General features: G+C 40.6%; 2 protein-coding genes across 15 annotated transcripts in view; both read right to left on the reverse strand.

Annotated features, from left to right (window-relative positions):
• Window positions 1-1,243: 1,243 nt before the first annotated feature.
• LOC138206180 (zinc finger protein aebp2-like) lies at window positions 1,244-21,844 on the reverse strand. 2 transcript variants are annotated; one of them, XM_069162724.1, is made up of 9 exons: window positions 21,267-21,842; window positions 20,147-20,357; window positions 18,591-18,698; window positions 17,724-17,910; window positions 16,418-16,542; window positions 12,699-12,766; window positions 4,853-4,966; window positions 3,751-3,780; window positions 1,244-2,727 (listed from the first exon to the last, which is right to left on the reverse strand). In XM_069162724.1, exons 1-9 carry the CDS (start codon window positions 21,782-21,784, stop codon window positions 2,721-2,723), a joined length of 1,368 nt encoding a protein of 455 aa, XP_069018825.1. In that variant the 5' UTR covers window positions 21,785-21,842; the 3' UTR covers window positions 1,244-2,720. The 2 variants fall into 2 exon arrangements, with proteins under 2 accessions (XP_069018825.1, XP_069018826.1); XM_069162725.1 differs by lacking the exons at window positions 1,244-2,727; window positions 3,751-3,780; window positions 4,853-4,966 and having other exon boundaries at window positions 17,735-17,910; window positions 21,267-21,844.
• Window positions 21,845-24,266: 2,422 nt separating this feature from the next.
• The window catches only part of LOC138206529 (pleckstrin homology domain-containing family A member 5-like), a 74,567-nt gene continuing 71,407 nt past the window's right edge, over window positions 24,267-27,426 (reverse strand). For 9 of the 13 annotated variants that reach the window (XM_069163309.1, XM_069163307.1, XM_069163308.1 and 6 more), the window contains 4 exons: window positions 26,810-26,943; window positions 26,206-26,348; window positions 25,851-25,932; window positions 24,267-25,405 (listed from right to left, as the gene is read on the reverse strand). In XM_069163309.1, the coding sequence (XP_069019410.1) occupies window positions 25,330-25,405; window positions 25,851-25,932; window positions 26,206-26,348; window positions 26,810-26,943 (435 nt within the window). In that variant the 3' untranslated portion in view covers window positions 24,267-25,329. Of the gene's footprint in view, window positions 25,406-25,832; window positions 25,933-26,205; window positions 26,349-26,809; window positions 26,944-27,426 lie in introns of all 13 variants that reach the window. The other 4 variants (XM_069163297.1, XM_069163298.1, XM_069163300.1 and 1 more) reach the window with 4 other exon arrangements.

A 27,426-nucleotide genomic window follows, 5' to 3' on the forward strand; every position in this document is an offset into this window, starting at 1 on the left:
TAGGTCTCTTCAGCTGAGAGACCCCAAAGCAACGGAATTACCGTAAACGATGTGTTGACTCGGTACATGGTTATCATTGACAACTTCCTGCTTATTAGAGGATTTGAATCTGCGATCTGAATGCTAATGTCTACGTATCAAACCGCAGGCAAAGGTAAAGGGTGTTGAATGCAACTTCTAGCTGTTCAAACAGGATGAATGGGACCTTAGGTAACCTTTAACTTTCAGTCTTTATGGAACGCTGAACTTGCAAAGACTCAGGCAACTTGGAATAAAAGACCGACAAATATAGCGATATAGAAAAGACTGGACAAATATTTATTTTATCATTATGACTCATGTATTGGGTATTTATTATCACTGACAAATTATTTTGTTCACAGTTTGGAGTTCTGACAATAAGCGATAACAGCATCCAAAAGACGGCTTCAGATATGAAGACTGCAAAACAGACTAGCTGAAAGTGACAAGAATATTTTTTTAGTTCATAGTTTTTTTTAAACTCGTCTTTTTCTGTGGATTCTCGGATCAAAACATTTTTTACACATCATAAGGTTCACAAGTCACTGCCTGAGTTGGGCTTGTGGTAGCACGACAAGGATTTTTGTATTGACCCCACGTTGTGTTGCCTGAATTTCTTGGAATTAAAAGGGAAACTCATCCTCATGTTTAACTTCCGAGTGTTGCCTGCACAGAGCTACGTACTCGTTTGCCAGGAAAAGTCCGACAGATCGTCATTTTTTTTCTGGATCAACAGTCATTGTTTGAAGTAATGACTGTACTTCTTCCTTCTTTGTATGCCCGCCTAGAAGGACAGAGGAATGGCTCCCGAGCTCTTCAAAATCAAAATAGCCATCCGCCATGTTTTCGACTCACTATACTAACAACCACTGGAAGACCATGTCAGAAGGCAATGTTCCTGTAGATACGGAAGAAAAAGACATTCAGACATCCAATTATATGAGCCAAAATACAATTTGTAGGAATTACAGCTAATGAAGGAGGAAGTGGCCGCTCAAGCTGAGAGCTGAGCATCGCTAGCTGGTGAAGATAGCAGATCTGGAACGGGGTCAACTGGTTGTGTTGCTGCTCGGTTGGATGTTTAGTGGGGCAAGTGACCTCGGAATGGAACAAGCCAAGTGCATTCTGGTTGTTATAAGTTTTCTACCTTGTGAGTAAAAGGGAATACCACAGTTCTTGTTTTCTCAGATAATGTAGCACCAATTTAAAACATATTTGTGTGTGGTTTTTTTTTTGTTTTTTTACTGCACCTACAGCCCAGTTTTACGACAAGACCATCTTCCAGCAGCGAAATCCACCTTTAAACAAAGTAGAAGACGACAGCGGGGTGCAAACAAACGTTCAGTGTTTAACTCATCTAAACAGTGAAACAACAACCGAAAGCCTCATTAGTGAATTTTGTGCGTGTGTGAGCACACAAAAGCACGAGATGTTTGAGAGTGGGACCGCCGTACTGTAGCAGACCTCTTCCTGAACTCGGTTTTCTCTGCAGGCATGCTCACCAACAGCTGAGGCTGGCAGGGGCTCTGCCCTGCTGGCCCAGTCATTAGCTCCTCCACAGCATGCTCCCAAAGCTGTTCTGCTAATGGACGCCAAAGAAGCCATCCAATCACCTCCAAAGCACACACAAGGAACTAATATTTCATTCGATGATTGTACCACAATGGATGCATTGCTCCTTTCTGCCATTCAAACACCTTCCGTCCTCATCTGTACGGGCAAGTTGACGTCTGTCAACGTCTGTCATTTCCCCAATTTTATTACAAACACAATATTTCATTTCCAAAAAGGGACAACATTGAGTAGAAAACACAACTTATTTACAACAATTATGAGTGCTTAAATAGCAGTAACGTAAATGTATCATAACAAGTATGATGTACGTACACAGTTCATGTTGGGAGGGGGGGGAGAGTAGGTGGGAGAGGGGGGAAAGTAGGTGTTGCTGAAATGAGTCATTTTTATGGTGTACTTTCTACAGACTGGTGAAGATTAAGAGCTACATGGTAGTGTCTTTAACTACTGAGTTATTGCTCCTGCAACAGTTTGAATCGCTTTGAATACAAGTCTGATGTGACTGGCACAACCTCATACACACAGTTAATGGGACTGCATTCAGTAAGTATAAATAGGATAATCTGTTAAGATTTATGTCACGTACGACGTAATTACAACTAGAAATGTCCAAAATATCCCTACAAGTGACAGTTATATATATTATCACAGTAAATATGGTTCTATTCAAAGCTTTCACAAAAATCCACAGTACACCAGCATTTCCATGGTATAAAAATAAGTTACAAATCTGGATAAATATTTTACACAAAACAGTTATAAAAAAAAATGCTGTATTATCTGACAAGCTTACACAAAACAGTTTTTACAGTATTGGGTATTAAAGAATATTTTAAGTTTGGTGCTTGTTAAAAAAAAAACATTCATTTAAGTTTTTGATGAACACAAACTTTTGAAAAATATTCAGTCCCACTTTACACCACACTTGGCCACGACAGTCGTTTTAGAGACACAAACTCGAGGAGGGAAAAAAGGAGAACTGCAGCATAGCCAATTTTACTTCCTTTTATCGCCACTTCACTCCCCCCGTTTGGCGGAGACAGATGAAGAGCGTCCCATCCCATATAGATAAACCTCCTATGACCAAGGATTTCCCATAAAGTATCAAGTCCACAGATGAGTCCCTACAGGCTGAGCACAAAGACAGGAGAGAAAGACACAGAGAGAATGAGTTGTTCTCAGTTTGTCATGAGAGAGATCACAGTATGAAAAATGTTCTTTATCCTGGATGTTCACACACTGAGCTGACTCTACAGACACACTGCACTTTTTACAGTAGCGTTCGCTGCACTGAACTGCAGATGTAAATTATTGGAAGAATAAACAACGTCCAACTATGACCTCATGTTTGAGTTAAAGCCTCAAAGTAGCCTGCATTTTCAGTTCATGGTACGTAAGGACCGTGAAACTGTGGGCGATACGCAACCTTCTGCAATGACATTTCACCACCGGAGTCACAGGTAATTCTGCAGATGCCACATTACCATATCGCCGGTGCATCAGCATCATTTGATCTACGTTACGGGTGTATGGAAATCTTAAATTTGTGTCCTACTGCAATATAGACAGCCGAGTTAACAAGCAAGAAGAAGTCAGCAGTTTCTGTGTTGTCTGCATGCTCGTACCAACACCGCTGTGAACTTCAAACGCTGCCTGTGCACGGATGTTGATAAAAGATACTGATGTAGCCATGTTCACGCTTCACACGTCTATCTTTTATGCATCTGCTTCGACTTTCTGTGCATCTGTAACTATACCACTGCTGCTACAAACCATGCCAATACTGTCTTTATTAAAAATACATTCAACATTGTCATTTAAAAATCAATTTGCAAGAAGAAAAAAAAGAAATAAAACAAAGGCATACGGCTCTCCACTTTTTTTGTGCGCAAGAAACTTGCATACACTTGTATTGTGTATGTTGGGTTGTGATACAGTGTAATAACTTCTCTATAATAAATTCTCATTCAGTAGCTACTTTCAATCCTTCACAAATTAGTTGTGCACTTCTTGTAATTGATTAACACAATTCTAATTGTGGTATTAGCCACAAACACAATTTATAAAATGAATTTCTAAATATTTCTGAGTGTATGTCAATTTATTTTTAGCTCTAGATAATAAATACCAAAATGTTCACTGGGTGCAGCTTACCTGCGCTTCAGACGCTTTTGAGGAAGTGCTCTGAAAAGACAGAACAAGTTTGAGACCACTGTTCAAGGCTATTTTTGATATAAGCTGATTTCAGTCTAATATGACTAAGATGAAAACACTGTTGAAATAATATAATTATAAAGTGACAGTCAGTCTCTCTCTGTCCATCTCGTCTGCATGTACAGTGGTCCAAACAAACCACCACATTTGTTTGGGGATTTCATGCACCAGGACAACCTTGACATAAATTGGCTGGCTGCTGACGGTTATATTCAACTATGAAACCAGAGTCCAGCAGCAGTCCCTGCAGTTACTGAGCCTTCAGGTCTAATTAAAATCAGTCAGCCTGTGTGCTGATTAGCAGACTTGTGTGCCATATATCTCCAGTAAGATGACCACTCTGTTATTTTAGGCACGTTGTTCCTCTTTCAGGATTCATTTTCAACCTTTTATGGTGTACCATAAAGTTAACCTTATTTTCTCATCTCAGTGATGAGTGCACCAAGTTTTGCATAGCTGCACAGGATTCAAATGATATGAGAGCTAATGTTTAGTGGTATGTGGTGCACTTGAAGACAGAGAAAGTATAGGCTGTGGAGTTACATTTGCACTGCAGCAAGAAATATATTTCCCTGTGTTAAAAAACGGTCAATTCCGTTTTAGAATGAAAATGAATGTGATTATGACTGCATCACTTAGCCAAATTAAATTTAAAGTGACTGAACCCTTTTTAATACTTCAATAACAGGGACTCGCTCATTGAAAATGAGTTTTCTCTACACTCAGCTTTTGGGACGTAACTCCTGAAAAGCTGCCACCTGCTGGATGAAAGTTTGTGTGCACACTCAAAAACACAAACCTGACAGAACTACTTGCAACATGATCTCACACACAGGTGTGTCGAGCAGAGACAAAAGCCGAAACATTTTCTCGTGTCAGTTTAATGCTTCACACAATACATACAACTGATAATTACAGTAGATCACATTTACACATGGGGAATATGTGCAAATATGATCTACTGAGGCAGACACATCTGCAGCACTGTGTGCTGATGTGTCTATATGTGCATGGGCACAAAGAGGCATCATCACACACTCACCGATAGATGTTTGGGTCTAATAGCATGGCTGTGTCCTGTGGTAACTGGGATAAGTGCACCACTTTAGTCTTCAGCTGAGATCGCTCGGTTTCATTCACCCACACATCAGGCAGTCTGCAAGACAATACACAAGCAGAGAGGACATGTGGTCAAGCTACAAGATTTGACAAAAAAGACAGAGCGGAAACAGGGGACGGAGTGGGAGTAGGCTTGAAAGAGGCTAGAGTACATGTTAACACCTTCCTCTGAACACTGAGTACATTCCCATAAGTTATGTGGCCTTGACCAAAACACTGGAACAGACACACACGAGCAGACCAGCACACACAAATAGAGGACAAAGCACAACGTCCTCTCTTGTGAATGATCATATTGTGTGTGTGTGTGTGTGTGTGTGTGTGGCATGCAAGTGGCTGTGTTTTTTGTCAAATAAAAATGACGGGCTGACTTTTTCACCCCATGAAACTCGAGGACAGGGAGGTGATGTCTTCAGAGAGACAGGGACACGAGCACATGATGTACTGTACTGCTCTGGCACCTTACTGTACCCACAGCAGCGTGATCCCCTGAAAGATGGGAGTGTGAGAGCACTGGCGTGGCACGGCGAGATGCAGAAGAAAGAAACAAAGAGCTTAGCGAGTCGACTGTGCCTCCCCCCTCCTTCCTCCAGCCCCCACTTCCCCATCTCCACCCCCAGCATTCCCCCGTCACTATGTGCGTCATCACAGGAGCCCCCAGAGACTCTCTCTCTCACACTCGCTCTCTCACACACTCTCTCTCTCTCTCTCTCACACACACACACACACACACACACACACACACACACACACACACACTCTGCAGGCAGCAGTCGCCTTGCCAAATCACTCATTCACATGCCTAGTCAGCCCATTCAGTGAGTTGGTGCGCAGGTAGCGCCTCGTAGCACAGCTGAAGGTGGAGGTGGAGAACAAAAGTGATGTAAAACTGACTAATGAAGGACAGGAAGAGACGGAGGGAAGGGGAAAAGAAAAGTGAAGAGGCAGGGGAGTGACGTTCATGTAAAACAACTGGCTTTAGTGGTTGCAGATCCATTTATGGCATGTTCAAAAGCCTGAAGTTGGTGCTAGCTACAGAAGGCAATTTAACAAATACCATATTGTTCAGAAAGCCTCAGCAGTGTACTTGTAATCAAACAAGACATGTTATTTTGGTGCTAGAGTTATCAGTGTTAAACAAAGACTAATTTGTAATCACTACAAAGCTAAGCTGGACTAGATGAGGATATATGTGCCCTTCAATGAATACACACACACAGCAAAAATAACACTGACAACTGATATAAAAGATTTCAAACGAATTTGACACTTACAGTACGCCTTAATTCATTTACAAATGAAGAATAAACAAAATAAAAACAAGTATGTGCAGTTACAAAATTAGAATACATACCAATGTTTTGATAAAAGAAATACAAACTTCTGTACATCACAAATTGATTACAATTAAACAAAACAAAATTAGGAAACTTATCCATGCACATGTTGAAGTAATCAGAATTAGGTACGGGGGCATATGATGCCACTGATATTTGGTAATCTTTCAGCTGATTTTTAATTTATGGAAGCGCAGAAATAGGATAAAGAAACAATTCTAATTTTGTTAAAAGCAAAGTAGGTGTAAAACGAACTCGTTCTCTCTTTTGATTCTGTCGTGCTACCAAAAGTGTCTCTATCCCCTTTAATGGTGGGGAAAGAAGAAAGAGGAAGTTGAGAGGAGGCAGGGACAAGACAAGAAACAGTCCCCTTCAAAGCAGCTTTAAAGTTTGGGTTAGTCTTGAGTTAGTGTCCTTCTCCAAAGCCAACCTCAAATGACAGAGCAGGACCTGCATAGTGTTAAATACGCAGTAAACACACGTGTGTGTTTGTGTGCGTGCACTCGCACATGTACATCCCTCTCCACAGTCACCATAAACATGTCCCGAGTGTGCCGTGGTACCGATGAGTTATTACATTATGTTGTATGGGAAATACACGGGAGAGCAGCACTGGTGGGGTGGGATGGGGCCGGGGGGGGGGGGGGGGGGGGAGCACAGACAAACATACACCCAAGTGTTCATATCACTCACCCACACACAAGCAGACACACGTACACATTTTCAAGACCTAAAAGATATCTCCACCCAAAGACCCCATTCAGTCACACAAGCCAAATAAAGACAAATGGATTTGTTTTATTTTCCAGAGGAGACTGTTATTTGGCTCGCTTCTTTATGAGCCAGAAATGTATATTGTGAGTGAGACCTCTGTGGAGAGAGCGAGTGGGAGTTGCCTGCCAGATCGAAGCCTAGTCTTCAACCCTGAATGGATGGCTGGCTCCAGGCCTGACAGGAGCAATAAGTTCATCATAAGGCAGCAAAATGTGTGTTAAATTGCTAAAATATGAAATGGCCTTCATATGGAACTCAGCAGGAAAGACTGCAGCAGTTCAACGTCCTGATGAACCGCATTGTTCTGCAAAGCAAACGACAGCTGGCCCTGAAAGCTGCTTCATGGACTGTAAAACTCACTGCAGCTGACAGAGACACTGACAACGGCTCACTGTTCATTGATTAATATTGAAAGTTAATTAACATGCTAATTGTTATGGGGGAATATTTATAGTTAAGAAACATGTGTTCACATAAAAAAAGGACTCATTCAATTGTTACCAGTGGCTCTCTGTGCATTCCTACAACTTCTCAGAGTTCACGGCTCCTCTGACTGCTTTGTTCTTACCTAATATCTGCCTGCAGCTGTTTCGGGTTTAGTGCCATTGTGTGAAATGATTCCTTCAACTACAATCCTCTCATAAAATGTCATGTCTGCTGGCAAAAAAAAAACTAAACAAGTTAGGTGAATCAAAGACAGAGCTAGATATTTTATGCGTATGATTGACGTCTATGTTTACAAGACTCAGGCCCGTCTCTGAGTGAATCCGAGGAAGCTTGTTATTAGTTAGTATTAGATCAAAGCAGCAGCTTTTAAAACACATTTCTAAACTGCAGCAAAGTGTTTTTTCATGCAGTTCTGTTGCTTTTATTCTCTTTGCTATAGGTCTGATGTGTAAGTGTTTGCGATGCAGCTGCCTGCTTTTGCAGTATCACAGCAGGAATTCAATTAAGCAGACTGAAATTGGCCATATGTAGGCGTACAACTGACTCACCCTGACTACATGCATTCAGCCACTGTTCCTCCGTGATCAAAGACACATACCTTCAATGGATGTCTCTTTTAGACGATTAATGAACTTAGAGATCCTTAATTTGTAAATGTGGGGAGGTTTAAACATTGAATACAAATAATTTAAAAAAATTAAAGATTAACTAGATTCAGTACATTTTGACACTTTGTTTTCATCCTTCAGCAGGCAGGTCCCTACTTATGTACCCAGTTACAGACCCTATTTATGTATGTTTTATTCAGCTTCAATATTAGTTTTTAACAGCAAATGTTTAGGCTGTATACACATGTTTCAGAAGTCATTCCTCTTTTCCAGTATTTAGTTCAAAAACTGATGTTTTTTTTTTTTTAAACATATAACATTTTTCTGGTGTATATTAATTGGACTTTTTTAGCTAAGCAGAACGCATATTCTGGTATGATTTCAGAAACTGCACTATGCTGTATATCTTAAGTGTGGAAAAGTCCCATCTGTGAGAGCTCCACGAGCTCGTGATCCCATTGAACTTTGCTAGCCGACTAAATATAAACAAAGCATTGAAAAAAATTAAAATAATTACACACTAAAGAAAAGAAATGAAACCCATGTTGTGCAAGATAAGTGCTGTGTAGTTTGTCCAAAATGATGTGCCGTGATGGATCCAGTGGCTTGAGGCGCTCACTGTAGTGTTTGTTATTCTAAAGCAATCAACAGCATGCAGGGGAATCCATTCACCCATCCATCAAAGACTCTCTCCCTCTCTCTCCCTCCCTCCCTCCCTTTCCTCTCCCTCCCTCCCTTCCTCTCCCTTCCTCTCCCTCTCCTCAGTGAATCACCGGTGGTTCGTGTTCAGAATGGTTCATGTTAATCAGTTACTCATTAATCCAAATGGAGTTAATAAGTGTCCATCAGGATGTGAATGCTTTGCTCCGGCATTAATAAACACGATTTCCCACATTCACAACGCTAATCAGTGACTCTGAGAAACACACGCAGAGTTTAGCACGAGATGTAGGCTTCAGTGTTGAGAGTCACGACACTTGATGGCTGACTAAATGACCACCGTATCACCGGTCAGTTCGGACATTAAACTGAGTCAGGGACTAAATGGTGACTATTGACACAACTGACCCTCAACTACCGACCATGCCCGATCTGTAACATGTCAGGTTTCAGGTCAGCAGCTCAGTCCAACACTGGGATGTGGATTTGTGGAAGTTTCCAGCTCCACAACTCAAAATAGTGTTAAAACGTCTCTAGAAGTATTTTCTATTTTAATGTTGAAAGGGAAAACATGCTTGAAGACATGGACAAGTATGTAACATGAGTAGGGAACCGGTTATAACAAGAGAACAGTCACATATTTTCCTCACTAACGCTACACTGCGATACAAAAACAAATATGTTGTAGTCTCTTTATTTCCATGTCTTTTAAGTGGATCATCAGCAGGTGAGGATGTTGACTTTTTGCCTGCAACATGTAGCTTTAGTCTCAGTCTCAGTGTGACATCATGTATGCAGACATCAAGTGCTTTTAAGACATAATTCACTAAATTGTTTTGTTTTAAAGCAGCAGTCAGCTGGAAACAATACACAAGAGGAAGTTTCCAAACAAATCATAACACTAATGTTTACTCAATGAGCTAGCTAACTTCAGCTCATAAAATCTGCTTTAACTTTTAATCCTGGCGTTTTAATCGTTTTCATTATTTGTTTATTTTTATGTATTGTTTTCCTGTGTAGGACTTTTGGTTGCATGTTTCTATTAGAGGTGCAAACAAAAAAATGATGGTTTGCTGACTGAGATGAGAAGCTGCTTTTTTTCTACCTCTGTGTGAAATAAATGATCAACTGTTTAACAAGCTAATGATTTTCTGTGATAAATAATTTATGCCCCCGTTATCACTGTAAAATATAAATATGCGCCCTGAGAACATGAAAGCTTGACAGACAGCAACAACAGCTGAAGGGAGGTGGGACTTAGCAAACAGTGAATTACACACATAACAGAAAAGATATAAGAGTGCATAGAGCTCATACAAACCTACTGTATTTAATCCCCTGGTCTACTTTTATCTGCTGGGAGATAATCAAGCCACCCTTGCAGTTAAGACATCACTGAGTACTTCCTTCCCTTTCCCTCCCCTTTATGGATTGATTATGCGGATTAATGACCAGAGCACTCATCTGCCGCAGGGCAAATATGTGACTCAGTAGCGTTGCTGATTTCTCCAGCAAGGACCAGACTAAAAAGCACCTCATTCTTCTTTCTTTTTAATTCCATTCCTGTCATTCATTTTCTTTGGTTTCATTCTGCCTCTTCCTCACATTTTTCTTTCCCACAGCCATTTTGTTCTCACTTGTATTTCTCACTTTCCTCCAGTCTGTGTCTCCCCCATTTCTCTGCCTCATCCGTTCTGCTTTTATCTGTCTTTGAGTCTCAGCATCAATCTCCATCTTTGTCTCTCTTTGGATTTAATCTGAAAAGTATTTCCTGATCACCTAACTTCATCTTTCTCTTCCGTATCCCCACTCCCATTATTTGTCTCTGCAGAAGATTAAACTGCCACATGCAAGGCGAGGAGAAGATTGTGGACGTGGATCAGAGATAGGAAAAGGAAAGAGGAGGAGGAAGCATCGGCAGATGAAGCGGTAGAAACCCGAGAGAACAAAGGTTTTGCTACAGTGTGTTCACAGGAATCTGTTCGCAGTAAGTTGCTTTGTAATGCATCATCCAGGTTTCTTTGCCCAGTTGCCATCGTTGCTCCTCTTTTCACCAAACCCATTTCATCGTCTTCTCTGACCATGTTCTCTTCCCCCCCCCCCTCTCTCTTAATTCACTTCTTTCCCCTTTCAGCCTGCTTGTTTTCAGTTCCCAACTCCTCCGCCTTCTTTCCTCCTCTCTTTCATTCTTCCCCTTTCTGCTCTCTGATCATCTTCAGAGGCCGTGCAGCCAAACCCTTTAATGGGAGTGTGGGAGAGCTGAAAGTGTGGTGGGAGCCCTGCAGAGAATCACAGCGGCCTGTGAAGTTGTCTCTCTATGAGAGCACGGTGACAAACACCGAGCTGGGGCTTAACGCGGCTCTAATGTTCACCTCCACTGGACTGGACCTGGAGACACTGAGCTGGGAATAGGTACAAATTTGGTGAGGACAGGGCAGAACGGTTTATGGCTCAATGGGCTGAACATGATTTTGTAGTGCAAGTCCATGCAGAGATTGCATCATAAATAGTGTGATGTCTTCACTTAAAATGAAAATTGATTAAAAAAAAAATATATATATATATATATATATTGTATAGTATTGTAGAGCCAAAGAAAAAAAGAAATACATTTGGATGCTGATTCAATATTTAAAAGACACTTAAGTGAACCAGTCCGAGGTTTACACGTCAGGCCAAGCAGATGGTAAAGAACCAGCGCCAGACCAAGAGAGCGACAGACACGGAACTGTGAATGGCCATGTCCACTTCCCCCCATCAGCACTTCAAGCATGAGTGTGAGTATCGTAACACTGAGTGAGGATACTGGCTGATTGTCGTGGCAGTCAGCTCCCTTTGAGGAGAGCTCTGCAGTTTCAGACAGAGGAGCTGGTATGATACGGACTATAGGGGACCTAGATTTCTCACACCAATAGCTCTACACAACAAATGTTGGATCAGCCAAGCGAGGAAGATTTACAGCAAGTGCTGATGTGAGGGAGCGCCACCATGTTGAGTGCGCAACTGGATGGAAAGGAGAATGGTAAACTATCAGAGACAGATACACATACACTGAGTTTCACTTAAACATGGGGGCACCCTGCTCAAAAAGGAAATGTTTGTGCTACAGGTTACAGCTTTACATGGTTAAATATGTGGAGGAGCTTAGGGCATGTGGTGTTGAATGAATATCTTTTCCTTTTTAATGGGGTTAGATGCATCCAAACTCTTTACTTAGGAGTGCATACTGAACAATATTTCAAATCAATCTCAACCAGATTCTCAATAGGATTAAAATTATAATGAAAACTTCTCTAGGTAGTCAAGTCATCTGGAGAGATGACCCAGAAGTAATTGAAATGATAATGGTACCACAATAGCTTCAAGGATTTCCAGTGCACACTGTGCGGAAACCAAGATGGTTGATAAAGGTGTCCCTCAAGGATAAATATTAGGCCCACTGCTATTTATTCGGTACATCAATAATATTTATATATGTAGAAAAATATACATAAAGCTTTTATAACTAACTAAATAACTACTCTTCTGGTCATTCTGGATGCCAGTGAGTGTCGCATCAGGGGACAGAGTTGAGCAGCGGTGAAGAGCGACCTAATCAAGCTCACTGGAGTTTCAGTGAGGCCTGCATCATTTCTTGTTGTTAGAAACTGAAGGCTTTTAGAATACGTCGTGGCATGTAGTAGGTGGTATAGGAAGTAATTAAATCCCCAATGTGTATACAAAACAAATTGACTTTCTAATTACTGGCCTGCCAATCATCTGTTAAGCCCGTTGAACTGCACCCATCTGTATGAAAAGTGCTACATAAATAAAGGTTGATTGATTTATCGATATATTGCATGTTTTTTTTGTTTTTTTCATTAAATTCTATTTTAGCTGATATTAGGTATGCATTAAATTGGTATTAAGATTTACGGTATAGTGAGTCAGAAGTTTTACTCACATGTCTTCAGGTGTCCAGTGGAGGAGAACCTTCACTTTGCCAGACCCCTCTTTCCTCCTGGCTAACACCTGCACAGAGACAGTATAACAACAACATAGATTGAGTTAGATCCTTTAAGTAAAAGTGACCATGAAAGATGTACACAGGCATGTAATCTAACCCTAATAACACTCTTTTCTTTTTATTTCAAGCCAATTTGTGGTTTTACAAGCAATATATTTGTACAAATGTGTCAGGTTTAGCTTGTATTGCAGCATCCTCTCTCGTCTATGGGGGACCAACTTCAAAGACAAGCCCCCATCCTGGCCCCATCTTCCTAATGAATAATGAGGCTACATGCTTCAAACATCTTACCGTGTAACACAGTAGCTGATCATTACACTAATAAGTACTCTTAATAATGCATGGAAGAGCAGAGTGAGATTTCCATTTTCAATGGGATTTATCCCACTTTCCCCTGCAACAAACTGTAAGACAAAGAAAATCTGATTCAGACAACAGTTAAGAGTATCTGAACTTGTTATTCTCGAGAGCCAGAAAGACAGACATGGAGTACACAGTGAGCCATCATAAACAAGTCCCTGCTTTTGCCGTAGATCATGTCAGCACCAGATGCTTTAACACTTCAACCAGGAATGCGTTTAGTGGAGACCAGCACCCCCTTGGTAATGTTTGCTGCAGTAACCTGCCACACTGTTTTCATTTGTTATCCGCTTTAAATACTCAACTCTTCAACTCCCGACACAACCGCAAACTTCAAGGCTTTTCTGCCTGTGAAAATACAGTTGAGACAATATCAGCTTTCCTGAATAGTTGGCCCTCTTTATGCATAACATTTCATCTATCCTGCTGTGTTGGTTTACAGTAAAACTGGTCTGGAATTCACAAATATTGTCAATAGGGAAAATAAAAGCTAGAAAAATAACTAGGGGTGTCAAAAATAGCTACAGATATAACCTCTTGCGTCAATTGGCATTTTTGGTGAGTGTCTGTTTTTAGGATAGTGAATGACCTCACATGTGAAGAACTTCTCTTACGCACATGAATATCTAAAACTATTTTTGTGACTCGGGGGACTTCCTGTGGCAATGATGGAAACTGGTTTGAGGACAGGAGGGAGGAGGCCCCACTGAGACATGAGGCACAGACACAAAGACCTAGAATCACTCTCCTCCCCTTACAACTTTTCCTACCTTTCCATCTTTTAAAACATGTATTAATAACTTTTCTTTAAGGAGCATCAATCCGTTTAATTCATCTGACACTCCACTACCCTGAAGGATACGTGGATATTGCTAACAGATGGATGGATGATCTTGTGAATTTTTATTATTTATTAATGTTGTCTGGCAGAAGTTTTGAAGAAAGCAAACATGGCACAAACAAGTCTAGTTACAGAATGATTAACTTTTTTATAAGATAAAGTTAGGCTAGCTTAGACGAAACTAATTTTGTTGTTGCTGGCTTGGTGCCTTAACATTTGTCTGCTAGAAGCTTTGCAGATAGCAGCCAAGTTGGCAAATCAACCATGTTGTCGCTTATACAGTGTGCAGGCATAAAACCTAATGGTGGAGAGGAGACCAAGTAGGGAGAGCAAAGCAGCAGTAACGGCATGAGTGATGACACTGAGATAAACGACCTGTACATCTCATACATTAACTGACATACTGCTGATGTGAGATGTAAACTGTTCCTACGGCCTATAGAAACAAATAACTATTACAATCTGACCCCCCCTCATCCAAAGAAATTAAATAAATTATAATCAGTGTAGATTTTTGTATCTGTTTCGCGGTCAGTGGCTATCCTCTTGCGCCGGTGTGCTGTGATTCACACGTGAACATGAAGGCATGATGTCATTGGTTAGACTGAATATCACCCTAATCTCTAGCACCATGTTTCTTTAAAGGAAACACTGTGATGTGGTACAAGCTTTCCACATATATTTTAATTTCACTGAGCCTCACATTTACACTTCTAATGAGAAGCATTTCTAGTTTATTCTTCTTATGGTTTTATGCAAGGTTGTACTCTTGTTCATTCTGAGTATTTTAAATATTTTGCAAAGTAAGAAAATCCTGTTTCTCTCACAAGTAACAAAAATCAAAACATGATCAAAACAGACATATTGTCCTTTGTTAATCAAGGTCAAATTAGCTTGCTCTTAGAGACCCCACTTTGACGTTTCCAACCCAGCTATTGAAAGATGAAAAAGATTCATCCCAACTTTTCAGAGCATTAGTCTCACTTCATAAATTAGCATTGTATCTTGTTTTGTTCTTGATTATCTGCACCTGCCTTTATCTGCTAGCTTTCTGGCTTAGTAAATCCACATGGAGAAGAAAGGACAATTTCTCAGAGACAACAACAGTGTTCGGCGACAGAAATTCTCCTCGACTTCAATGCAATGGTTTCTACGTAAGTGGCTGAAGCCCTGCAGGCATAACTCAGTACACCAGCCTGCTGATTTACTGCCCCTTTAATTAAAATCCACTGTAAACAGAATCACTGTCACTGACTGAAGAATCTGTTCTACACATGTAATGGGAGACTGTGATGAGAAACCAGTGACTGGGATTGTTTGCATGTTTTATGTACAGCATGTGAACACAGATGATAACGCAGATGGTACTCCTTACTTTTTTCCTGTTGTTGATGAAAATTATACCACCATTCAATCTGAGTACTAGAGACAGAGTGCCTCCTAGTGGAACTGCTTAACAATTGCAGTCATTCAAAAAAAAAAAAATCAAAAAAAAATCTGCCATTCATAATCAAAATTTCTTCACGGTTTACCTCCCTTAATATAAAATGAATGTATCTGCTCAGGTTGTGACGCAATTGTTAGTTTAAAAAAAGGAGAATCTTTCACTGAAAAAAAGGTTTCCCTGTGAGTGCTCATATGCATCATAAATATAAGGTGCAAAGGCCCTTTACAGCTCATTAATAATGTATCATGCAGTGGGATCAGAACAGACCGAGCAGAAAACACAAAAACAATCCAATTGTCTTTTCTGTGAAGCCCGATTCAGAGAAAAACAACATCAAGCCCTGAGGCGTTTCTACAGGTTCAATTCAAGTGCACGGAGAAAAAAATTTGCAATGATTGGAAGCTGACTTTCAAACAACGACTCTTTCACGCCCCCTGTTGTCTATAAGGAAAATAAAACCATTTTCAAAATAACAAGGGGTACACAAATGTCACATTTATGTATTTCTATGTGAAGGAGAATTCAACTAAAGTCAAAGATAAAAGTACGCAGAATTACATTAATTTCAAGAAACAGAAAATCTTAACATATGACCGTTACAGTTGATTCCTCTTGTAGAACCTGGTGCAATATGGCACATTTTAAATGAGAGAAAACAAAATTGCCCATAAAAATGTGCTTAGCCTTCAAAATAAGGCCAACATTGTTATCTACTGCATTCAAAGGTTGATTAAAAAGTAATTTAATATTCATGTTAACCAAAGGTGTTTGCATAAGGTCTATTATGAATGCATAGCGGCATACTGGGTGGGTGAAAGCTGGATCTAGAAATTAACAAAACTGAAATGAGGAGTTCTCCAAAATGAAGAAAACATTTTTTTTTTTTTTTTTTTTTTACTATTCCTCTAGTGGGATTTAGCCATCCAGAGAGGTTTAGCATTGTGTTTTTTCAGGATTTAAGATTTAAACAGACAGAGGCAAATACTGTGAGACATACGAAGCACATACCGTACTGTGAAAGACAACACTGTGGCCGTTCCCCACACTTTCAATGTGGGTGGCGAGGTTGAGACAGATGGCCCTGTGGCGAATAGCATCCATGGTTTGGGCATCGAAGAAGTCGTGGGGCCTCGCTGGAGGGGGAGAGGGACACACTCAGACGAGAGTAAAGTAAAATAAAAAAAATAAAAAAACAACAACATACTAGGGTTCCCACTGTGGCCCCAATACATGAAAATTTCACAGCTTTCTGTAACTAATCACAATTATGTCTAAATCATTTCATGACTAAAAAAATGCTACTCCTCTACAACCACAACAAAAAACTACAATCACTGCCATGTTTGTTGCATCCGTCTGTTCAGACTCATATAATATATGAAGCAAAGACTTTAAAGGCATAAAGAAGCTACAAATTCTAAAACATGAATGCTTCACACACATTTTTAACCAGACAGCACAAGATCTATACAATCAGCACATCTTTAAGGTGGGAACCAAAGATTAGTGTCCTCAATTTAATCTCCCATTCTGTTCCTTAGCTCCATTTTGATGTCACAGGAAGTTGATCTTTGACGTTTTGGATATAAAATGTTATCACTTCATTTTATTCTGTGAGACATTTGTGTATGTTGTCCTAAGTAGTGCATTCCTTCTTGAGTTATGGCCACAAACACTGTTGAGGTTACAGCAGCCTTTGACCTCAGAGCTTCGCTCACCAAAATCAAATCAGTTCATTTTTGAGTTCAAGTGAATGTCTGTGGGAGATTTGAAGAAATTCCCTCAAGGCGTTCCTTAAGATATCACGTTCACAAGATTGGGATGGACGGACAGACAACCGGAGAACATAAAGCCTCTGATCGCAGCTGTCACTAGTGCAGAGGTATGAACAAATTTACTTGAGTGATTAGTAGTATTACTCAGGCAACTTGAGTAATGCATACACAGGCCAAGTGAAGCAAATCCTGCCACCAAGTAGCTACAGTAACTATCAGTATCTGCCTGAGCATAGATGCATAAGCTGCAACTACACAACAAAACAAAAGGTGCCCTCTAAAGAGAGTCTGTCTTTCTTTTTGGCAAAAGTTGAAGGTTCTGTTTGTGTGGGTCGAGGTATGTGTCGTCTAGCTCTCACTTCTCCAACACAGAGATGTGGGAGGTTGGAAGTTGGAAAACATTTATTTCAACACAACAAGCACAGGATCACCTCAAATACGTGTTCAGTTTGTAATCCTTATCAACAAAGAAAGGAAGGAAAAGACAAAGAGAGACATTTTTAAACAGAGTTAGTTTTGTGTGCCTGTGAGGTACGTACGTAGGGAGCACCTGCGTTTGTTCTTGAGCTTCTTCCTCTTGTTGAGTCCAGCCTTGGAGGGGGACTCCTCCTTGAGTTTGGCCTGGCTGGACATTTTAGAGGAGCTCTGCTGGCTGAAGTGACTGGGTACATGGCGAGCCAGTCCTCCTTGGGAAGCAAAGCTGGCATTGCAGCCACCCACTACACACTGCAGCAGAGAAGTGGAAACAAGAAACACATTCAGCTTGATCTATATGTTGAAAATATGCACTCATTTACCACTTTATTAGGTACACCTTGCTTGTACTAAGTCTGATCCCCTTTTGCCTTCAGAAAGGAGGTCTGCTGGATTGATATCTGTCTGGTGACTGTGGAGGCCATTTGAATACAGTGAGCTGATGTTCAAGAAGCTAGCCTGAGAAATAAACTTCGCAAACATGGCACGTTGTCCTGCTGAAAGTAGCCATGAAAAGATGGGTACTCCTCTAGTAGGCAGTGGCATTTAAATGATGCTCAATGTGTACTAAGGGGGCAAAAGTGGGGTAAGAGAACATCCTTCACACCATTACACCACCGGAAGCTACCTGAAATGTTGATGCAAGGCAGGATGGATCCATGCTTTCATGTTGTTTACACCAAATTATGACCATCTTAATGTTGCAGCAGAATTCGAGACTCATTAGAGCGGGCAACGTTTTTCCAATCTTCTATTGTCAATGTCTGGTGAGCCAGTTCCCACTGGATCCTCGGTTTCCTGTTCTTAACTGGCTGGAGTGGCACCTCGTGTCACTCCTGCTGTGGCGTACCCATATTAAGAATGAAGGAAGATGATGAGATTGGGAACTTAAGAGCAAGATATGTACATCACATTGAAGCTTTTGTTTTTACCTTGAAGGGTTTATCTCCACTGTGGGTCAGCATGTGTCGCTGGAGCCAACTCTGACTGGTGGACGGTGTGTTATACACCTTACAACCCTTCCACAGACACACAAACACCTGAGCAACACACACATGACGGAAAGAGAAAAGGATGATAAGTGTATGTTATGGAAGAAGTATTCTTGTCCTTCACTTACGTAAAATTACTGATACCACACTGTGAAAATACTAGTCCTGCATTCAAAACCCTGCCTCAGCAAAAGTATGGAAGTATTACCAGCAAAATTTACTTAAAGTCACAAAAGTAAAAGTACACATATGCAATGAATGCTCCCTGTCAGTGTTTTACTATAATATATTATCTTTTTGGATTACGTGTTGAATTAATGTGCATTTTGCTGCTGTAGTTATTTAGGAATGTGTTTATATAATAGTTGGTCATGTTAACCTGCAGTAATGCATCCTATTCCATAAGATTAAAATCACACATGTACCGTTTCTGTTCTGTCAGAAGCACGTATCTCTAAAAAGCCAACACACTCAAACAATGCATTTTTCAGCAAATCAGCATGGGGTTTAAAATACATAAACTATCTTAAAATGTAGGAGGTTTTTCTTAACCCACAAATAAAAATCTAATCCATCAGTTTATCAGAAAAATTAAAATTCCAAATCAACAAATTTGGAGATTCATGGTTTCCACTGGACAAGGAGGATATAAAAAAAATGTTATTCTTGAAAGTAACTAGTAACTAAGGCCTCAAACATTCCTAACAGATACAAAAACGTTTTACATAATTATAGTACTTGAGTAAATTAATTTAGTCACATTCCACCACTGTATAAAGTAGGCAAAGTAAAACGTAAGAAAAAGAGAAAAGAGTCATAAAACAACACTAAAAGAAAAGCTAAAGTTTGAAGAGAGCTTGGGTAAAGGCTGTTAAACAGAAAAACAAAGACAGATTTTTCAGATTATATTTGTTAATTTGCTTCGTCCTAACTTCCATTCTTTGTAGTCTGGGGACTTTTACTGAATGCAGCACACAAGTGGAAGATGCCAGTGTGACTTCTGATATCTCTTTTATTTGTCAAGAAAGAAACACATTTCAACTTAGAGAAAACAACTTTGTGGTTATAAAAATTTGCTTAGCCTGCAAAATAAAGCCACACGTGTTTACTGCTGCATTCAAGTAGTTTAATAGCTATTTTAACTAAATCGTTAAGGTGAGCAGCACAACACACTGGATGGCAAGCAGTATCCAGAGATCAACAAAAATAATCAGTTTATCAAATTTAAGGACAAAAAAAAAAAAAATATTTTCTCACTTAATGTTCTTGTAGTGGGATCTTGAGAGGTTCGATGTTTTGTTTTCCAGGGTTTAAGAAACCTGAGGCTCTAAAAAGGACTAACTATATATCGGGCTGAAGCAACACTGTCTTGAGCACCTTGCACTCAATGTCAATGTGAAGCCAGAGCAAGAAGGGCCACTAGCGTGCCAGGCAACCTGTCGGAAAAAAAACGAGGATGAACACGAATCTTGTCCAAAACATTTAAGTCTACTGACCCCTCCTCTTTGCCCGTCCACGTGAATTCCCCTGATGTGCTCTGCCAGATCAGGACTAGAGTTGAAGCACTGCGGACAGAGGTCCCAGCAACAGGGATAAGCCAGCGTCTTGGTCCCGGAGGAGCTGGCACTCATCTGTCCGTTCATCATCGCAGGGGTGGAACGCCCGCTGGACACCGTGCTCTCTAACTCCATCAGGGTACTGCTAATACTGAGAGAGAGGAGAGGAGAGGGTGGTTAGACAGAGAAAGAGAGGGAGGGTGATTACAGTTTCAGTTGTAAAACAAAGCCACGCGGACAGGTGCAGATATTACTTGCCACATTACGTAGTCACTATGAGTGAAAACCTCCAACTCATTTTCCATGCGTGCCACTGTCACTCACCCCAAATCAATTACATGATTGTACTAGTTGATGCTCCGGGCACTTTATTATAAATCTGCTGTATAGTCAACATTTTATCCATCAAAAAATAAGTGCACGTTGGAGCCACTTGTTCATAATGTAATTGTTGCCACCTGTTTTAAACGCTCCACTTCACTTCACTTCAAAATGCATTATGATAGATCATGACGGTTTATGGCAAACAAGTACAAAATGATTTTCTTGTATAACAGCTGGTTTGTAAGCCATCCGTGCCCCGAAATACAACGAAGAGAAGTGTGATGGGGAAAATTAAAACACCCTGCACAAACATACATACTGAACATGTAGCATCCAGCAGTCAAAGTGTTAAAAATATATTTGTAGAGTTTCAGCATCTTTCATCGAGGGGAAAGGAGAACATGTTGATGAACTGAAGAAGTGTTTAAACTTTTGTGTGGGAAAACCATATCAGGTGTGAGTATATGGGTAGAGTAATTTTGTGTCTTAAAGCACGTTTGAGATTTATTGTAACTAAAGTCGGTAAGTAAATATGACGTGTTACATTGAAAATAAATGAGTGCGGTGGGATGGCTCCATGTTTGGTTGACAGGTTGCTGATTTAAACGTGAGCATTTCTGATAGTTTGGCCTATTAACAAACAAACAAACAAACAAAAAACAACCTTTGACGAGCTGTTATCCTGCTCTCCTTCTGAGAGCTGGTAAATAGATAACCGGTTATCTCTCCGACCAACCTGTCCTCCGAGTCCATGCGGCTCAGTGGTTCACCATCCGAGGAGGAGATCTCCACACTCGGCCGCCTCTTGTCGCCCAGCTCCCCGCCTCCCGGTTTCTCTCCATCTTCACAAACACTTTTGCTTTTCTCGCAGTCTATTCCCGAGCACCGGCCGTCCTCTCCCGGTTCCTCCTTCGCTTTCTGTATCGCGCTATCGTTGGTCGATTCGCTGTTACCGTCTCCCGGCCTTTGCTCTGGTTCTTCAGGAGCGGCTGTCGTCTCCGGGCTGACCGCCGCAGCACCGTCGTCTGTCACCACCTCGCTCGCGGCCTTGTCTGCCGCTGCAGCGGGCTTCTCTTCGCCGGCCTCCGCGTCCACCTCTTCCATTTTCGGTTTCACGGTAGCGCCTGGTTGTTCTGCTTCCAGTTCGTTAAGGCCCTTTTCTTTCTCCTCGCCGTCGCCTCCATTCGTGCGTACAGGCGGAGCGTCGCTCTCCACACTCGGTGCGTGTGTTTCTCCGGTAGCTGCAGCAGCCATTTCAGCGGCGCACGTAGCTGGGGGACACTTTCGGTATTAAAATTTACTAGTGCCACCGTCACTGCAGGAGGAGGGCGGAGTCACAGCACACCGTCTGCTCCCTGATTGGTCAGAGGCGGCACGAGGAGGAGAAACTCTGACGTTGGTATTTAAACTTTCCATGTGTTTCCAAAATCACACAGCTTCTTTTCAACAGAAGAGTCGGCGCTCACAAATTAACGACAAAATAACTTCTTTTGTTTTTAATGCGCAGTACTAACACAGCCAAAATTAAAAAAAAAAAAAAAAAATGATTGACTCATTAAGTATGCCATGAAACGCACTACAAATTATATTGAAAATAAACGTAGGCATTTCTTTAATTTCTGTTACTTATGTGTCTGTTTTGATTCGCTTCTGCATTGATTCCCGTGTGCATTTACTTTACCATTTAATTTAAACATTTTCAAATCTATTGTATTATTTTCCCTTTACATTTCCACCTATTTATTTCCTCAAACTTACGCATTTCTGTATTTTCTTTTAACATGTTTCCTGCATTTCTGCCTCCCTCTGCAAATCACAGCACTGTCATTCAAAGTGTGTCATGGGGTCAACTTTCCACCAATTGGCTGATCAATATCAGAGTACATTGATCGACTGTTAAGGCCTTGCTGCCACATCAATGACCAAGCTGGAGAGGAATAATAAAAAATGGAAATAAAAAGTGGGCCGTTTTCACTGAAAAGACCATTCATATTAACTTGATTTTGTGTGTAGGTTTTTACTGAGGCCAAGGACTGTGCAGAAGGAAGAGAGGATGAGAGGTCATAAGGAGGGCCAAAGTCAAACTGTGATAGTACACACTGGATATCTATGATGTCCCCAAGTCTCGTACTTCTACTATCTATTAACACATAGCTGTGTACACACAGCTTTTAGTCTTTAAAAAAAAAAAGAAAAAGTAAGTACTTAGCTACTGATTTTGGTTAAAGGCATAATTTAACAGCAGTTTCATCACACAGTATGGATAGACATGAGTATTTGGGGGGGAAACTGCTCTGCTTTCTTTGTGTAACTTTTAAAAACATTTCAGGTACTTGATGAAGGATATATCGTATACATTTTAATGGCAGATGTGACCTTTGACAATTAACCGGGGGCTGCGAAAATCTCTGGATTCTGGGAAAGATGAGGCCCGTGCTAAAATACTGTGTTTAAAGCTCCAATGTTACTGTAAAGCATCGCCAATGTTGCAGTAGCAGAATGACCACCAGAGGGAGCCAGAGTCCTACATTTAAACTGGCTGTCTCTCCATCCAGCAGACCTGAAGACAGTTTAAACCAAGCAAGAACACATTTTAAATTTAACTTTGATTATTACTGATGAAGCAAACCATTTCCCCATCATCAGACCACCATTCAAAATAACTATTTTAATTTTTTTTTTAAAGATCTTTTAAGCCCTGGCTGTATCTTAACTTTTCCACTGTGTCAAAGTTTGTTCAGCCCTGAGTTCATTCAACTTAATTCAATTTTATTTATATAGCGCCAAATCACAACACAGGTTATTTCATGGCACTTAACACATCAAAGTCCTTACAGCAAGACTTTACAATATTACACAGAGAAACCCAACAATTCCCACATAAGCTAGGAGGGAAAAAACTCCTCTTTAAGGGAGAAAAACCTCCAGCAGAGGGAAGGAAAAACTCCCTCTTAACAGGAAGAAACCTCCGACAGAACCAGGCTCAGAGGTGGGCGGCCATCTGCCTCGACCGGTTGGGGTGAGAGGAGAGCAGAGAAAGAAAAGGACAGCACAGAGATACAAAAGAACTGTTGGTGGAGACGACAATCGCAGAGCAGAGACATGCAGCTCCATGACGGGACATCTGCAAAAGAAAGAACAGAAACTACTCGAGCGAGGAAACTGAATGGAGAGACAAAAGACAATAAGTAAAAACTATGGGAGAGAAAAAGATGGTGAGGTATAAGTTACTTAAAAGAGTAGGAGGAAAGAAAAGAAGCTCAGCGTGTAACGAGGTCCCCCAGTAGCCTCGGCCTATAACAGCATAACTAAGGGTTGGTTCAGGTCCACCTGAGCCAGCCCTAACTATAGGCTTTATCAAAAAGGAAAGTTTTGAGTCTAATCTTAAAGCTAGAGAGGGTTTCTGCCCCTCGAACACAAACTGGGAGCTGGTTCCACGGGAGAGGAACCTGAAAACTGAAGGCTCTGCCTCCCATTCTACTTTTGGAAACTCTAGGAACCACAAGTAGACCAGCGTTCTGAGAGCGAGGTGCTCTGCTAGGATTATATGGTTCTATACAGATCTCTGAGATACGATGGAGCCTGGTCACGCAGAGCTGCAGTTCATGTCAGTACAATCTTTGACTAAAGTTTGTGTGTTGAAGGCTAAAGTTGAACTTGACCTGTTAAAGAGGAACAAGTAGCTTTTTCACCGAGTTGGACACAAGGGTGGTAAAGAACACAACACAACCACACATAAAGAACAGAAACATTTATTTAACATATAAAACAGATGGGATATGAACATTTGCAAATCAAATCTAGTATGTAACCCATATGTTGGACATATCCTCCCATCCTGCTGTACCATGTACATTATATACACAGTAAACCTCTGATAATTACAATTTGTACACACAAAAAAATGATCTAGGATTGAAGGCTTTATTTTTATTGCTTTTTACACATGCTGATCCTTTTTTTTTAAATTTTATTCCAGGACTTCAAACCAACATGTCATAAAATATAATCAAGTTCTGATTTCTTTTTTTCCTTCTCTCAGTTTAAATATATCTCTCAGCAATAAAAAAGACAGTATAGAGTGAGTGAAGTCAGAACATTCACATATGTTGGCAACAATGCGCCATGGACTGCAGATTTTAAAGTATTATAACTCAGAAACATGAGAAATTACAAATAATCTTGGTCTGCAGCAGTAGAGTGGCCCCTCTTTTGGTTATAATGGAGGGACCCGTATATCTCGTCTTCATCTTTCGCATAGACAAATGTTCTTTACAATAAATGGATAAATATGACTGGTTAGCTGATGGTCAATGTCTGAAAAACTTCGAGTGAATTATTAAAGACTTAACTGAACTAAAAGTATGTGGAACCATATTATTGGAACTTTTTGGAACAGGTGGTAAAACATGAATTTAGAATGGCCCAAACTATTGTGTTCCAGGCCAGTAGACTCGCAACAGAGCTCAGTCTATTAGCCTTTTATTCATACACAGATAGACATTCAAATAAGAACCTAGTAAAACCATATAAATAATAAAAATGAACATAAGATCCTTGTAAAAACTGAAAATGAAACTGCAACGGCAACTATATGAAAGCATGTGTTGTGTCGCCAGGCTGAGGAGAGTGTTGTGCCCCAAAGCGGGACAATACCAGAGAAATGTCACAAAAAAGTGTCGTTAGTGGCATAGCAACGGAAGGCGTCACAGTGAGCATATAGTGGAGAAGTTGGAGGTTAAGACCTGTGAGTATGGAGTCGTCAGTTTCACTCTATGTAGGTAAAGGCCTTGTGCTGATCACCTCGGGAAAGTCTTTAATACCTCCCCTGCTATTTCTTTCATGTGTAGGTTTTCACTGACGCCAGGGCCTGTGCTGAAGGAAAAGAGGATGAGAGGTCATAAGGAGGGCCAAAGTCAAACTGTGATAGTACACATAGTAGATAGTACAGTGAGTCTTGGGGGGCATCGTAGGTATGAATACCTACGATGCCCCCCAAGACTCACACTTCTACTATCTACGAACACATATTGTAAAATATAAATATGTGTTGCCCCTCAGCAACACTGAGCTAATTCATGTCAATACACAGACAACAAGAAACATTACAACATGAGAAAAAAAAGGTCTCAAAATACATATAAACGCATCATAACTGTTCCCCTTCCCATATTTTTACATACAAAAGATAATCAGTCCCTTTATTCTGACTTTGCTTTTTATTCACAGAGACATAATATCAAACACTGAAAACACTTTATCAATATAAGTATGGACAAAACAGGTTGATGAAGGCCCTTACTGGTACTACTACACACACATGAAGTGAGAGCCATCAGTGAGTTGAGGGGGTGTGTTGGGAGACTGTGGAAGGGGTGGGGAGGAGGACGGCAGGCTTTTCACTGCAATGAAACAGCAACATGATGAACACACAGACACACACAAAATAAAAAATGAAAAAAATTACATCACTTAATAATGACCAAATGGCAAAACAACATAAATAATCAATAAGGTCAATGAAAGTAATAAAAAAAACTACAATAACATAAATGACTGAAAATGTACACAATGGAAGCAGCTTTAGTTTGTCTCTAAGAACAGGCTCCTACCCTGCTTTTGTTTTATCACAATCATCCCCCCACCTACTCCCTCTTCTCTCTCTGGAGACGTACCTGCTACCAGCTTGCTGCGTTTGGAGGCCTCTGCTGCGAGCTCGTAGGAGATATTAATCATCTTCTCTTTCTCCTGTACAGTAACCTCCTCTATAGTCTCCTCCGCTGGGCTTAGAGCCATACTAGGCAGCACGTTCTGCATGCTGGGAGAAAACACAAACACACAAAAGGTTTCTTTAGTAGGCATGGCACAGCTTTAATTATAAACATCGGTTCTGAATAAACACAATCACAAAATAAACCAGCTAACTCTTTGAAATCAATTCAAGAGTATTGACATTTAGAATCAAATGTCACGGTGGCTGAGAGACAAAAACACAGACTTTTCTGCACATCTGAGGCATTGATCTGCATGGAAGGACGAGGCAGGCTGTGGTGCCCCCTTTGACGCATGTATGGTAACATCCTGCCATGACCCCCAATCTTACCCCTTACTTCTAAAAAGAGTTTCACGCATGACATCTGCTGGGAAACATGACTGCTCACCTGTAAAGAAAGCCCTTTCACCAACAGATCCTTATCTGATATCAAAGGCCTGAATAGAGCTGTCCATGCTCATAAATAATTCCTGCTATACACAAGTCAGGATGGTGTGTTTGTTTACCTGTTTTTAGCTATGAGGGCTTTGATGCGGTCAACTTTCCTCTGCTTATCAGCCTCCTGCTCGGGACTCAGAGCCTCCTCTGGATCGGACTCGATGTAACGCTCAGGAATCAGCACTTTGTCAGGCACAGAAAGCTGAAGAGACACAACCAGACAAGAAACACTCAAATCGCACAGTTTATAGAAATTCATAGATTACTATGGGGTTTACTAATAAAGGAGAATGCAGATATAAATCAGAAAATTACATTTGTAAAGAAATAACAGCTCAACGTCTCATCTGCAGTATCGGACGACTGTTCCACATTTTGGGTGTTTTGGAACTAAATGGAGCATCTTACTTACTAATATTTAATGTGAGGTATTCTGCAGCATGCAGAGATCAGTTATGGGAACATAAACTGTAAGGAGTTCAGTGATGTAATCCAAAGCAAGGCTGTGAACTTCACAAAAAACAGCAAATAAAGTTTACAGCTCTTAAGCAGCCTGTGAAAAGATTTTTTGTTGTTGTACCTATGTCTTTGTGTAATGCTCAGTACAGCGCTGCAAAAAAACATGACTGAAATGTTTAGCAACTTTGCATATTGGTAGATTCTAAAATTGTAGTAGCAGTAATTC

The sequence above is a fragment of the Embiotoca jacksoni genome, unplaced genomic scaffold, assembly GCF_022577435.1.
Source record: "Embiotoca jacksoni isolate LCO1_2020_lvr unplaced genomic scaffold, fEmbJac1.0.p SCAF_3, whole genome shotgun sequence".
NCBI lineage: Eukaryota > Metazoa > Chordata > Actinopteri > Embiotocidae > Embiotoca > Embiotoca jacksoni.